General features: G+C 38.1%; 1 protein-coding gene across 4 annotated transcripts in view; it reads right to left on the bottom strand.

The window, feature by feature from the left end:
- SNX29 (sorting nexin 29) overlaps positions 1 to 14,685 on the bottom strand; it is a 636,216-nt gene that overhangs the window by 344,372 nt on the left and 277,159 nt on the right. For all 4 annotated transcript variants that reach the window (XM_027839088.1, XM_027839089.1, XM_027839091.1 and 1 more), the window contains one exon: positions 12,355 to 12,461. In XM_027839088.1, coding sequence (XP_027694889.1) covers positions 12,355 to 12,461 — 107 coding nt within the window. The remainder of the gene's footprint in view (positions 1 to 12,354; positions 12,462 to 14,685) is intronic.

The following is a 14,685-nucleotide window of genomic DNA, read 5'->3' as shown; positions in this document are numbered from 1 at the left end:
CTACAATGGTATGCCTTCATAGGTTCTGAATAACAGAGGATGCTCTCACAACTTCCTAGTCACCAATGAAATGAAGCAGGGCTATGTGCTTGCTCTCTTGCTTTTTTAGCATGATGTTTTCAGCAATGTTGTCAGATGGCTTCAATGAGGATGAAAATGAAATCAAGGTCAGCTACCACACTGAGATTTGTTCTGTGAAGTTTGGATTCAGTCAAAGGGCCGCACTTGAGGACCTAGAGGGCCCACATGGTCTCAAGACTGCTGTTTCCTCACCCCTGGCCAAGACTAAAGTTGAGGGAGAGGAAGTATAAAACTTTTTGTTCACAAATGATTAAGCTGAGATGTAACAAAGTATGAAGCAATTCTCTGTTGCTTGTGCTAATTTTGGCCTAATAATTAACACCAAGAAAAGATAGAGTTCTCCACCAGCCAGCACCACACCATTCATACTTGGAACCATCAGTTACAGTAAATTGAGAGTTTTTGAAGGCTGTGGATAAGCTCTTACCACTTACCTTGGTAGTATATTTTCCAGGGATGTACACATAGATGATGAGGCTGATGCCAGAGTGAGCTCAGTGTTTGCGAAGCTCCGAAGGAAAGTGTGGGAGAGAAGAGGTATTAGACTGCCTACCAAACTGAAGGCTATAGAGCCATTGTGCTGACCCCCTTGTTGAATGCCTGTGAAACCTGAACAGTATACCAGCACCATCCTAGGAAACTAAAATCACTTCCATTTGAATTGTCTTAGAAATATTCTGAAGATCACCTGGCAAGATAAGGTACCAGACACTGAGGTCCTTTCTCGAGCTAAAGTGCCAAGCATTTAAACCCTATTGCACAGAACATAATTCTGATGAGCTGGTCACATTATTCAAATGCCAACTGTACATTTGCCTGAAAGACTATTTTACAGAGAACTCACACAAGGCAAGCACCCATATGAAAGTCAGAAGAAGCATACAAGGACACTCTCAAGGTCTCTCTGAAGAACTTTGGAATCAATTGTAAGACAGGGAAAACACTGGCACTACCCAGCATGGCTTGGCCATATCAAAGAAGGCACTATGCTCTATGAGAGGAGCGGAATTGCAGTAGCTCAAAAGAAACGTGAGAAAGGCAAATTTAGAGACATCTCCACTCCAAATGTTCATATGGACTACTTGTGCACGACCTGGTAGGGCCATCCAAGCCCATATGGGTCTGATCAGCCACAGTCGGACACACTGTACCTTGACCCCAGCATAATGATGTCATTTCGGCCCTCTTCAAGAAAGAAGGACAACAACCAAGCAACTAGTCAGGCATTATTCTAAGTGCTCTTTACAAATATTATCTCACTTGATATATTGAGACTATATTATAACAAGGTGCTTAGACTTAGTCTTAGGCTGCTAAGACTACAGACAATTAAGTTAGGCTGCTTGGATATGTTAATGGACCCCAGGAATGTCAATTAGTAAATAAGCATTTGTTAAGTGCCTACTATCTGCCAGACATTGTGCTAAGTGCTGAGGATACAAAAAGAGGCAAACGGCAGTCCCTGCTCTCAAGGAGCGCACAATCTAATGGGGGAGACAACAAGTAAACAGAAATGTACAAACAAGTTATGTACAGGATAAATAGGAAATAATTAGCAGAAGGAAGTTACTACAATTAAGAGGAGTTGGTAAAGGTTTCCTGTAGAAGATGTGATTTTAGTTGGGACATGAAGCAACCTAGGGAAGCCAGGGGTCAAAGATGAGAAGGTAGAACATTCCAGGCATGGGGGGGACAGCCAGTCAAAATACCCAGAGTATAAAGATGAAGTGCCTTGTTGGAAGAACAACAAAGAAGCCACTGTCAATGTATTGAAGAGTTTGTAGAAGGCAGTTAAGGTATAAAAAGTCTGGAAAGATTGGGATGGTTGGCTGGGGAGGTTATGAAAGGCTTTAAATGCCAAACAGAGGACTTTGTATTTGATCCTTGAAGTGATTAGGAGCCACTGGATTTTACTGAGTAGGAAGATGACTTTCTTGGATCTGCACATTAGAAAAATTACTTTGGCAACTGAATGGAGGATGGATTTGAACGAGAAAGACTTGGGGCAGGCAGACCCACCAGCAGGTTACTGCAATAGTCCAAGCATGAAGTAATGAGGGACTGCACCACGGTGGTACCAGTGTCAAAGGAGAGAAAGGGACATATTTGAGTAATGTGGAAACATTAGCAAGCACAGTAATTCATCAGAAGGACCACCATAAGTCAGAGGAAGTTAGGGAGAGAAGATAGGACACAAATTAGCTGTCTAGATAACAAAAAGCAGGGTTGTAGTGGAATGAGACCTGGATATGGAGGTCAGACTATCTGAGTTCAAATCCCTACTCTGATAATTACCTTAGGCAAGTCACTTAACCCCTTTAGAACTCATTTTCTTCATTAGTAAAATGAAAGTTTTAGACCAGATGATCTGTAACATCCTTCCTACTCTATAAGATCAATATTCTGCAAAAGGACTGGAAGAAATGACTAATTCCTTCCCGATCACGGATTCCCTAATCTATAGTTTAAGCTTTAGCTAAAGAGAACAACTCTCAGATGATACTATGTTTTAAAAGGAAAGAAAGAAACCTATTGTCCAAAACTGAAGAAGGTACAATATACCTTTCAGAGAAATAGAACACAACAAAGGAAAAGTACAAACATTGAATCTTACCTCACCTGAAAATCTCTTATGTAAAAGTATTCACTTTTATTCACTTTTACATTTAATAAATTTGAGCAATTATTTGAATTCCTAAAAGTAAACACAGTGCTCTGTGTAGAGATCTCTCCACTTTTACTACACCGCCAAAGACACCTTCCATAACACTTTAGAGAACCGTGAGGCCAGTCAGAATGGCCTCAATACTTTTCCTTCTCCAGAGAACTGCAATCCCAGGGCCAAGCTTAAGCCAAAGGCACTCAAAGAAACAGACTATGCTAAATCATGTACATTTGTATACCAGAACTCTGTTCTTCTATATCTCATTTTCTTTTTGTTATCCAGTGTGTATTCTTTTATCTTATGAAAAATAACCAAGTTCAGTTTGGAGTTTTGTAGTATATATGTGTTTTTAATAAGCTTGAAATGCTCTTAAAACCAATAAGCCGTAGTACAGTGTGTAGAGAGGGAAGATAACTAATTCCAGTGGAGCCTATGGATTCAGGAGCTAAATACCCCTCACCCTCCCTCCTCCAAGAAAATAAGTAACGAGCTTACTGAAATATATTAAAAATTTTAAAAGAAACTCACTTTTTTATTTTGTTTTCTGTCATAGAAGCTGCTATGTGGAGCAAATAACGTGTTGCCTATTTCTTGTAATGCTATTAGAAATATAAGGCATGTCCTCTCTCTCGCTTTGGCCTCTTCCGGTCAGTGGAGTGCCTGTTAGGGCAGGCTATGGTGTAAAGATGGCTAAGTCTAAGAACCACACCACCCACAACCAAACGTGAAAATGGCATAGAAATGGCATCAAGAAATCCAAGTCGCAGAGATATGAGTCTCTGAAAGAGATCAACCCCTAGTTTCTGAGAAACATGTGCTTTGCCAAGAAACACTAACATGAAGGGGCTAACGAAGATGCAGGCCAACAACGTCAGAGCCTTCAAGGCCCTGAGCACAAGGCCTCCAAGGCCAAAATCCTCAGGTCCAAGATCCCCAAGGCCAGTGCCTGGTGTGCTGGCCACAAGATGGCCACCAAGCATCCAGGCCCTAGGGTCAGCACCAAATATCCAGGACCCAGGATCACGAAGCCTGACTCTAAGGTTGCCAGAACCACCAAACCCAGTGGGCTGCCAAGTCCACTGACTCAAGGCCACCAAGGCTGACAGCAAGGTCACCAAGTCCAACCCCAAGGCAGTCAAGTCAGATTCTAAGGCCACTAGCCCAGTGATTTCAAGGCTGCTAAGCCTACTGACCTCAAGCCTGCTGAGTCCAAACCCAAAGATGCTAAAGGGCTAAAGCTGCTAGTCCCAAGCCTTCAAAAGAGATGCTTCAGGACAAGAGGATTTGTTTAAACCCTAAACCACCATTTTTCCCAGCCAGAGTATGATTATTCACCATTTTGTATAAATAAAGGAAATGGTGAGTCATAGAATATATATTCGTATATGATATATAATGTTATATTATTATATAATATATCAATATAATAATATATAACATTCTGTAGTAATATAACAAATATTATATACTGTTTTAATATTAATTATTAATTAACATTATAGATTATTATATTATATAATATTACGTATATAAGGCATGGACTTATAATTTAATAGTTCTATAAAATATTTATAGGTCTAATATTTCTTTGTGATATTTACAGCTAAAGTGAAAGAACAAAGACTCAAAATGTATACTAGGGATAAAGTGGTCTGACACCTGGGGACTGGATTAAAATTGGAATTTGGTGGTGGAAGGTGGCAAAGATTACATTTGATTTTAGGGTGGGCTTGGTAATGTCTTATTTGTGATAATCCATATTGCCAAGGCAAATATTCTAAAAACTTCAATATTAAATTAATTGATTGAATAAACATTTATTTAAAAACCTACTATGAGTCACTGTGCTGAGTGATGGGGGATACAAGGAAAGGCAAAAGACAGCCTTACCTTTGAGGTATTTTCTGATAATTATTCTCCAAAAATTTTCAAACCAATTTCACCAAAAACATCAAACTATTAAAACCATAGTTCCACACACCTAAGCATCATATATGAAGAGGCATTTCTAAAATAGCAGGAAAACTTAAAGATATAGAATCATAGAGTAGGGCAGGAAGGGTGCTTCAAAATCATATAGTCCAATTCCCTCACTTTATAGATGGAGAAACAGAGGACCAGGGAAATTAAATGACCTAAGGTCAGACACTTGTTTGGTGACAGGTGCAAAATTTGAACCAGGTCTCTGTCTCTCAGGCCAGTTTTCTTTTTCTTTCTACCATACCATAGTTCTGCATAATTTTACAATATATAACCTAAGTTTGTTACTAAGCTATGTACTTTTATTGTTTGTAGGTTGTTTTTTTGGGGGCGGGGTTGGGCAATGGGAGTTAAGTGACTTGCCCAGGGTCACACAGCTAGTAAGTGTTGAGTGTCTGGTCTGAGGCCGGATTTGAACTCAGGTCCTCCTGAATCCAGGGCTGATGCTCTATCCACTGTGCCACCTAGCCGCCCCCAGCTATGTACTTTTAAAAACCATTCCAGCTTAAATCTTTATTAGCATTAGCTCTTAAAACTGACGAGCAAAACATTTTTAAAAAGTCAAAAGTCTCCCTTAGCTACTGAATTTTGTGATGAACAAAATTTTCTTAACAATTCAGAAATGGCGGTTTACGATTTAGAAAGTGACTTAAATGGTGTGCATATATCAGAGAGACAGACATATAGAGAGAAGAATTTCTCTTCTTTACATATTTTAACATATCATCTACAGCGGCATTTAGAATCTTAAAAGTATGTAGACACTGGTGAGTGGGAAACACACAAACTGCAGGTACATGGTTCAGAACATTTAGGTTTAAATACATGAGTATTATCTAGCCTGAAGGAATAAATGGATAATGAATTCCGAAATCAGATCTCAAAGCTTCCCAGGGGCAGTAAAACAGATGTCTTCAAACATCTTGATATCTGCTTGAAATAGTCATGCCTTGACCGTATCACAGAGGCTGCTTCTACATCACCACTGCACTTCCCTGTGCTAAAAGTTCTCAATTTGCTTTGCCAATAATTTCATGCTGTCCTAAGTAGAAGTAATGACAAAGGAAGCAGATTCTAACCAGGAAAGAATACAAGTTATCACAGTGGATACAAAGGGTACCTTCGAAGAAAGTGACCCTGTTCCATTACAAATCATGATAAATAATGAGGAGAAATGTCTGGAATTAGCTGACAAGTACTCTACACTTTGGGAAGGGAAAATTTTAAAGCACTGGATAAAGGATGAGTAGAAACCCATAGCCCAAGATTCTACTTGGAAAAGTCGGCTTAAAATAAATTTAAGGACATCAAAAATGAAATTCTGACAACACAAATTATTTTTTGAAGATTTTTTTTTTTTTTTGGTGAGGCAATTGGTGTTAAGTGACTTGCCCAGGGTCACACAGCTAGTAAGTGTTGAGTGTCTGGTCTGAGGCCGGATTTGAACTCAGGTCCTCCTGACTCCAGGCCTGATGCTCTATCCATCGCACCACCTAGCTGCTCCTCAAGATTATTTTGAAAATTAATTTTTTGAAGAAGAAAAAAAAGTTATCTAAAGAAATCAATGTTACTGGAGCAAAATTCACTGGCAAATTAAGACTTCAAAATTTTGCAGAGAAAAGGAAAGCAAGGATTGAAAAGAGCAGGAAAAAAGAAAATAAAAGAACTACAATCTAAGGGACTGCCTTGGATTGGGGAATGGTTGAACAAATTGTGGTATAATGGAAAACAATTGTGTAATAAGAAATAGCAAGAGACAATTTCAGAAAATCCTAGTAGTATAAACTGACGTAGAGTGAAATGAGCAGAACCAGGAAAACAAATTGTAAAAAGAAAGCAACACTGAAACAATTTTGAATGAATTAAGAACTCTGATCACTGTAATGATCAATCATGTTGCCAGAGAACCTATGACAAAGTATGTTATCAAATTCCTTACAGAAGGATCACAGAAGTAAGATGCAGAAAAAGACACGCATTTTTGTGGCAGGAACATTATATGGATTCATTTTGTTTGACTATGTTTCCTTGTTACAAGACTTTTTTTCCCTATTACTCTTGGCTTCTAATTCAAGGGGAGGGTTACTGGGGTCGGGGGGAATTGATGTTTAAAAAAAAAGAGGGGCAATCTAACTTTTTTTCAATTCATAGAAGAAAAAAAAACAGAAGGAAGCACAGACAAATAGGACAGTTCTGAAAGTAACAAATAAAACTTTATTTTAGTTATACATATGCCTATTTAAAGCTTACTCTTTTCATAGTCTGCTATGTATATGACAATGCTCTTTTTAAGTTCAGAATTTTTAAAATGCAATCAGAAAAGTAAAAAGAACAAGGATCTCTACTGTAAGAAATGGCAAATGTTATGAATACAGAGAAGCATAGAAATGCAGACTGTAATTATATATATATATTATATATATAATTACGATTACAATAATGTAAATGGAAAGAACCACAAAAAACATCAAAAGTAAATTTTGCAAAATTATAAAAAATAATCATGGCCTGAAAGAAGAGACACGAAAAGATACTCCCACACCACCTCTTTGCAGAGGTGGGAGGTCCATATGTGTTGCATATTACATATATGTTCTGATGCTGGTTTTTTTCTCTGTTTTTGTCTTTTAAAAATACTCTTTAAAAATAAGAAAGAAAAACAAAAAATATATAAAAAATACTGTTTGTTATAGGGTTAGCTATCTGAGAGGGTAAAGGAGAAAGCTACTGAGAGAAATAATGGTAATAAAAAAATTAAAACTACTTAAAAGAAAATGGAAGTAAAATCAAATAAATAAAAAAAGAGTGACATTATTTTTAAAGATTCATTAATTTATTTTAGTTTTCAACATTCACATCCACAAGATTTTGAGTTCCAAATTTTCTCCCCATCTCATCCCCCAAGATAGCATGCATTCTGAATACCCTTTCCCCTAATGTGCCCTCCCTTCTATCTCACCCCCTTCTCTTATCTCCTTCCTCTTCTACTTTCCTGTAGGGCAGGATAGATTTCTATACTTCACTGCCAGTATATCTTATTTCCCAGTTGCATGTGAAAACAATTTTTTAACATTTGTTTTTAAAACTTTGGGTTCCAAATTTTCTCCCTTCCTCCTTCCCCACCCATCCTCATTGAGAAGGCAAGCAACTCGATACAGGTTACACTTGTGCAGTCATGCAAAACACTTCCATAGTAGTCATGCTGTGGAAAAATAACTATTCATCTTATCCCACCCCCCCTGTTAATTCTATTCTCTCTTTTGACCCTGTCCCTCCTCAGAAGTGTTTGCTTCTGATTACCCCCTCCCCCAATTTGCCCTCCCCTCTATCATCCCCCACCCCCGATCTCTTCCTTCCCCCCCTATTTTCATGTAGGGTGAGATAGCTTTCCATACCCAATTGAGTGTGTATGTTATTCTCTCCTTAAGCCAAATCCGATGAGAATAAGATTCAAGAGTGACATAATACTGCAGGAATGATGTCAGATAAGCTAAAGCTCAAAGCAAGTTTAGTCTTTCAGTGATTGCAAAGAACAACAAAATGAGAATTTCTAGTTTTTTTCAGGAGAAAATTGTTGAATGAATAAAAACAAAGACTGAAGAAGCAATAGAAGAGAGTAGATGAGATGACAACGAATGATAGAAGGGAAAATTGCTTAACTATCATTTGCTTTCTTTCTTTCCCTCCCATGGGCAATGTTATTTCTCCCATACTCCCATGTCACCTGAGGATCACATGTACATTTTTTTAGTATTCTAAGATGGAAATGGTATCACCAGGCCTGATGACTTGAACTGGCTGAAAGTAGTTATATGCTTTCTTATCATATCCCCAATTATCATGGGTTTCTGTTCCTTGCTAAGCATTTTTATTTTATATTTTCCATTGAAGAAACTGGGATAATATTGCCTGAAAGAAAAGATAGGAGAGGGGGAACATGATAAAGTGATAAGATTTATCTTTCATAACTCCAGGGAGCAGAACTAGACAAAATGAGTAATACTTATAGAAAAAACATTTTTACTCAAAAGAAGGAAAAACTTCCAAACACATATCCAAAAGTGGAATGAGCTCTCTCAGGAAGTGGTGAGTGCCCCTAATCACTAGAAGTCTTCAACAAGAGACTGAATAGGAGGCAGAGTCAAGATGGCAGAGTGAGAAGATGCAGTACACCCTAGTTCCAACAAAAATTCCTCAAAGACTTAACACAAGAATTTGGTGTTTTTTTTTAAAGCTAAAAAATGATTTTAAAAACAAAATGAGAGTGATAGAGAAAAAAATAGAAACAGAAGCAAGAATTAGAAAAGAAAAATATGAAAAGAGAATTAATAGCTTGGAAAAAGAGGTACAAAACTTGACTGAACAAGAAAAGGCTGGATAACTCCTCAGGGATGGTAGAGAGGAGAATCCTGATTCTGGGAGGAGCTGAATCAGGTGACCTATGATATTTCTTCTAACTCAATGACTCAAGGAGTAAAGGCCCAACACAGTCACCACTCTGGTGCAGACTCCCATCACTCAATGCTCTGACTAGTATTTAAAACTCTTCACAACATGCCCCACTCCTATCTTTCTGGTCTTCATACTGCTCCCCTCTACATATTCGCTATGATCAAGCCATATTGGCCTACTTGCTGTTCCTAACACACAATGCCCCATCTATGCCTTTGCCCTGGCAGTTCCCCACTCCTGGAATGCTCTCTCTTCCAACCTCTGACTCTTAGAATTAAGAATTAAGGCTTTCATTAAGGCTCAGCTCACAGGCCACTTTCTCCAGGAGCCCTCTCTTGCCCTCCTCCCTGTCTTGCTGCTGCTAATGCCAATCCCTCTAAAGTTACCTTCTATCTACTCTGTATTTATTTTATGTTTTGGTTTATGTGTATTATCTCTCCTATTAGAATGTAAGCTCTTTGAAAGTAGAAACTGTTTTTGCTTTTCCTTTATATCCTCAGTCCTTAGTACAGAGCCTGGCAGATACATATATAGTAAGCACATAATAAGTGCTCACTAATTGATTCCATTTACTTATTCTACCTTACTCTACTCTAACTCCGTTATCATCCTCTGACTTCTTATATCCTGCTTCCCCACGCACCCTGCATCTGGCCTTTCCACTGACTCTTCCCCCTTCGGGGAGGGTATCCTATTTGATTAGCAGCAAATGCTTATCACAATAATTTTTCACTGACATCGAATACACTACCCATTACTGACCTGAACTCAATTCAATCACCTCACTTCCTATATTTAACCATTTTATACATTCCCCAAGTGTGCCTTAAGAGCCGAGCTCCACCCAGAGGAGACAGTGAATCTTATGTTCTATCCTATAATCTCTTCTCTATCATGACAAGGTAACTCTTCCTGGGAGCACAGAAGTGGCTTTGATAGAAGCCACTTTCTGCCTCAAAGAGGAAAGCCATTATGAAAAGGGCCCAAAATAGTGCAAGCCTGAAAAGCTGAATCCCAGCCACTATAATTATAAGTATTTTTATCTATCTCCCAAAAAAGAGAACTAGATCATTTTCCAAGTGTCTCTCTGAGGGCATTCATCTATTCTTTCTCAAGAAATTCAGATTCCTAGTCCAGACACACCACCAAAAATAAGGTCTTTAACAGCATTGGTTTCCCTACACACACCAGCATTCACTATGGGGCACTATCCCACAACACAAACCAAAACCATGTTTCTTATCCAAGTCAAGAAGGAATCTCAAGCAAGAAGGGGAAAACGCCAGAAGCCAGACAATTCCTAATATACGTCTGTAGCCTAAGAACTATGGCCTGATCTGCTATGTTCACTATTTGATTACCAGTTACAGTCCCAAAGCAGTTTTTTTTCTATATATAAGTATCTACAAAAATGCTGCACATTCAAATATATTTTGCCTAACTACTGATGTACACACAAGCAAAAAGAGAAATGAAAACACAGCTATGGAGAGATAATAGCTAGCTCCTTTCACTTATACTGGAGAGTTATATTATGCATCATATAAAACCATATCTAAGGGCTAGAACACCTCAGTGTAATTGCAAAATTGTATTATTTTTCCCATTTATTGGCTCACCTATGCAAATATTTCAAAGCCATGGTGTTGGCCTCATTGCTTTTTTAATAACAATTGCAGTAAATATACAAAAAAAAATAATCCCTTAGTGGAATGGCCTAAATCTAATGTATCTTGCATAAATAGGGTGCCAAGGTGAAGAATGAATGCTGTTGTTCTGGTGGGAGGAGGAGGGACAACCATGCAGAGACAGAACTAACTACCTACTGAAAAATTTTCACCACATAGTTCTGCAAATTAAATATTAATTTAAGCTAACATGGCCCTCTTTTAAAATGCATAATAGTGATGAAAATAAAATAATTATTTATGAAAGGCCTTAGGGTTACCAAGCACTATAAATACATCATATCTCATACAAGCCTCATAGCATCATTATTCCCATATAATAGATGAGCGTAATGAGGTTCCAAGGAATCAAGGGCCTTGCTCAAGGTTAAAATGATAATAAGTGGTGGAGTTGGGACAGAGTCGAAATTTCCTGCCTCCAATTTCAGTGTTCTCAGTACCATACAATGTCTGCCTACCAAACACTCCCTAGAAGGGTTACAATCATTGCCACCTTCGTGTCAAGAGCTGCCACCTGACAGTCAGTCAATACTTTGATGGATTCAGCTGATCGAGTGGCAAGAAAGACAAAGGTACAGGAGGTTTGCCTCCCTGCAAACCCCTGAACACACACATGAAAACAATGGAAGTACAGGATTTCGTGTCTTCTGGCACGACTGATGAGTGGATAGCCTTGACAGGAGAGCTGGTCCACCTTTTGTCTCCTGTTCCATGATTACCAGACACTCAATTCCTTGCTGCCCCCAACACTGCTTCTAATTACTGCTGCTATTACTTCTAGTCTCTGTCACTTTTTTTTCTCTTTGTTCCATCTTTACTTCTCTCTTCACTCCACCTTTACTTCTCTCTTCTGGCTTTTCTCCCATATTTCTTGGTTTCTGTGCAAAAAAGGTGACCTTTTAATAATGCTAACCAACCAAAGCACTCTTCCTTCTGATCAGCGAAGTGACTACTCAAAGTGTATTATTAGGCATAATCTTCAAGACTTTGGATCTTTTCCCACAGTAGTTTTCTTACTGCTTGTCAGCAAAGCAGCAACTCATAGCCCCAGGTTGTGGTTTTGCTTTTTTTTTCCCCCAATGGGGGAAAAGAGGATGTGGTATACCTCTGAGTTCATGGCTGAGACTTTCAAAGACTGCACTTAAATTCATAAAAGTTTGAGTGTATTTAAATTCAGATATTTTGAGTAGAGATTCTTCATATATCCTATTTCTCCCACCCAGATTGGGATTGATCATCTACAAGTCATTTAAATGTTTAGGGTTATTTTAATAGTCACATCATTTAAAATAAAATGTTTCCAATTCCTTTGCCTAATACATACAGAACTTAATCAATACTTGGCATGCGTTTAAACAGCTTGTTGTTTCAATCAACCCATTACTAAAACTACATAAGACAGCAATAAAAAGTACATTAAAATAACAATAAAAAGTATAGACATAAGTACATCTGAGCTAGAGATTCTCAGACCTCCAGCATTCTTACCTCTATGAGCTTTCTTTCATAGGAGCTTGCAAGTTCCTCACTGACTTCTACAGGCTTTTGCTCCGGGACGGTAACTTCTCCATCAGTGTTCCAAAGGTTTGGCACAACTTTAGAAAAAGAAAGATACTACATGAATATTTTAACAGTACTAGGAAATTATACTCTCAGTAAAACATTTTATCTCTTTCCAAACTGCTTCTTCAGAGAAAGTGCTCTTTTTAAAAATCACAATTGCTAATTACTATAACAGCAAATTTTTCACACAAGTACAATAATATGAATGACAAGCTGTAAAAAATATTGTAAGTGTTGTCATGAGGACAAATGCAAGAACCCTGGGGATAATCTTTACACCACTCGCTTTTCCCAGTGAAAAATATCTATCACCTTGACAAAATATATGTAAATTCACTTTTATCCTTTAATCTCACGAATGTTCTCATTCCTTAATCAAAAAAGTTACCCAATGATGTAATTACTACATACATAAATCATGTGGCCTAATAAGGAAAAAAAGAGAGGAGGTATGCAGAACAGAAAGGTGAAGGAAGATGGATTTTATACAGATATACTTAGAAATGGCTTTAAACTATAAACATCTCGAAATTAAAAATGCTAGAATTACAATGTTCAAAACAAGTACCAAAAATACAATGAAAATCAAATTTTTAATCACATTTCCCAAGCTGTAGTTAGAAAATAGCTTCCACTTTAAAAGAAACTATCAGTAATAAAGTATGTGCAAACAGTGTGCCTTATATATAATTCCAAAACAAATTTAATACGCTTCATCTCATCTTATCTTCACAGCTGCCCTGCTGTCCACATTTTGCAGAGGCCCCAAACCAAGTGAATTGTCTTCTGATTCACAGTAGGTCTTCTGATTTCAAGTCAGAGGACTTAGATCTAGAAGGAACCTTAAAGATCACCTGGTTCAAATTCTTTTTTTAAGGGGAAAAAGAGGCCCAGAGAGGTTGAGCCATCACCAGACTTCTAACTGGGGCCAGCTATCTGCAATTCCTCTGGTTTCCCACCTCCCACTCATTTCTTAAGCCTTATCAAACTGGTTTTGATTAATACTATATTCTCCCTAAGGTGGTCAAAGATCTCAGTCCAATGACCTTTAGTCTTCAGTCTTCATTCTAACTGACCACCCTGCAGTTTTTACACTGCTGAATACCCTCCTCCTTCTGGCTATGTCTTCCCTCCCTTGGCTTGTCTGACACTGCTCTCTCTTTTGCCCCTTTCTGACTTGTTTGAAATTTCCATCTCAGTATCACTTATTAATTATTATGCTGTAAGAACTGTGGTCATTTACCAAGTCTCTGCCCTCAGTCATTATCTTTTTCTCTATCTATCCTTTTTCCCTTAGTAATCTTACCACTTTCATGGATTTAATTATTTAATTATTATCTCTATGCAAATGACTCCCACATTACCAAAACTCTCTCCTCTAGTTTTGCACTGGGGGATGTCTTCACCAGAACATTAGATATTAATCTCAATAATCAACATATCTGAAATCACATTTTCTCAAAAATTTATCGTTCTTCAAAACAGACCTATTTCCATGGAGGTTACTACCATTCCTCCAGTTGCCTCAGAACTCAACTCAGAGTCATCCCTGACTCTTCTTCTCTCTTACTTGCCCATATCTAAGCAACTGCCAAATTGCATCAATTCTACTTCTACACTTCTCACAAGGGTACCCATCTCCTATATTCACATGGCCTCTCTTATTTCAGCTGCTTGTCACCTCTTGAATATACTATTATGGAGCCTCCTAATTGATCTCCCTGTTTCTAGTCTCTCCCTAATGCAACCACCACAAATCAATGATCCAACAAGTATTTATTAAGAACCTACTAAGGGCCAGGCTTTGAGCTAGGCCCTGGGGATACAAAGACAAAAGGAAAACAGTTTCCACCTTCAACAATCATTCTATCAGGGGAGACAATATGCACTTGGAGTGCATTCACACTTAAGGGGTGGGATAAGGATGATGATCCAGCCAAGGAGACTGAGGAGCAGTCAGTAGACAGAATGAAAACCAAGAGAGAGCAGTGCCACAAAAACCCAGAAAGGAAAGTGTATCCAAGAGGGAAAGGTGGTCAGTAGTGTCAAATGCCACAGAGAGTTTGAGAAAGCACAGGGATTGAGAAAAAGTCAATAGTTTTGGTTATTAAGAGATCACTGATAACTTTGGAAAGAGAAGTTGCAATTGAGGAATAAGGTAGTAAGCCAGATCAAAGTTTTAGAAGAGAGTAAGAGAACAAATAGAGGCAATAAACCTTTTTCAAGTGAGTTTGGTTGAGAACAAGAGCAGAAATA

This window comes from Vombatus ursinus, unplaced genomic scaffold (assembly GCF_900497805.2).
Source record: "Vombatus ursinus unplaced genomic scaffold, bare-nosed wombat genome assembly UNPS02014832.1, whole genome shotgun sequence".
Taxonomy (NCBI): Eukaryota; Metazoa; Chordata; class Mammalia; order Diprotodontia; family Vombatidae; genus Vombatus; species Vombatus ursinus.
This window is presented reverse-complemented; position numbering and strand designations above follow the sequence as displayed.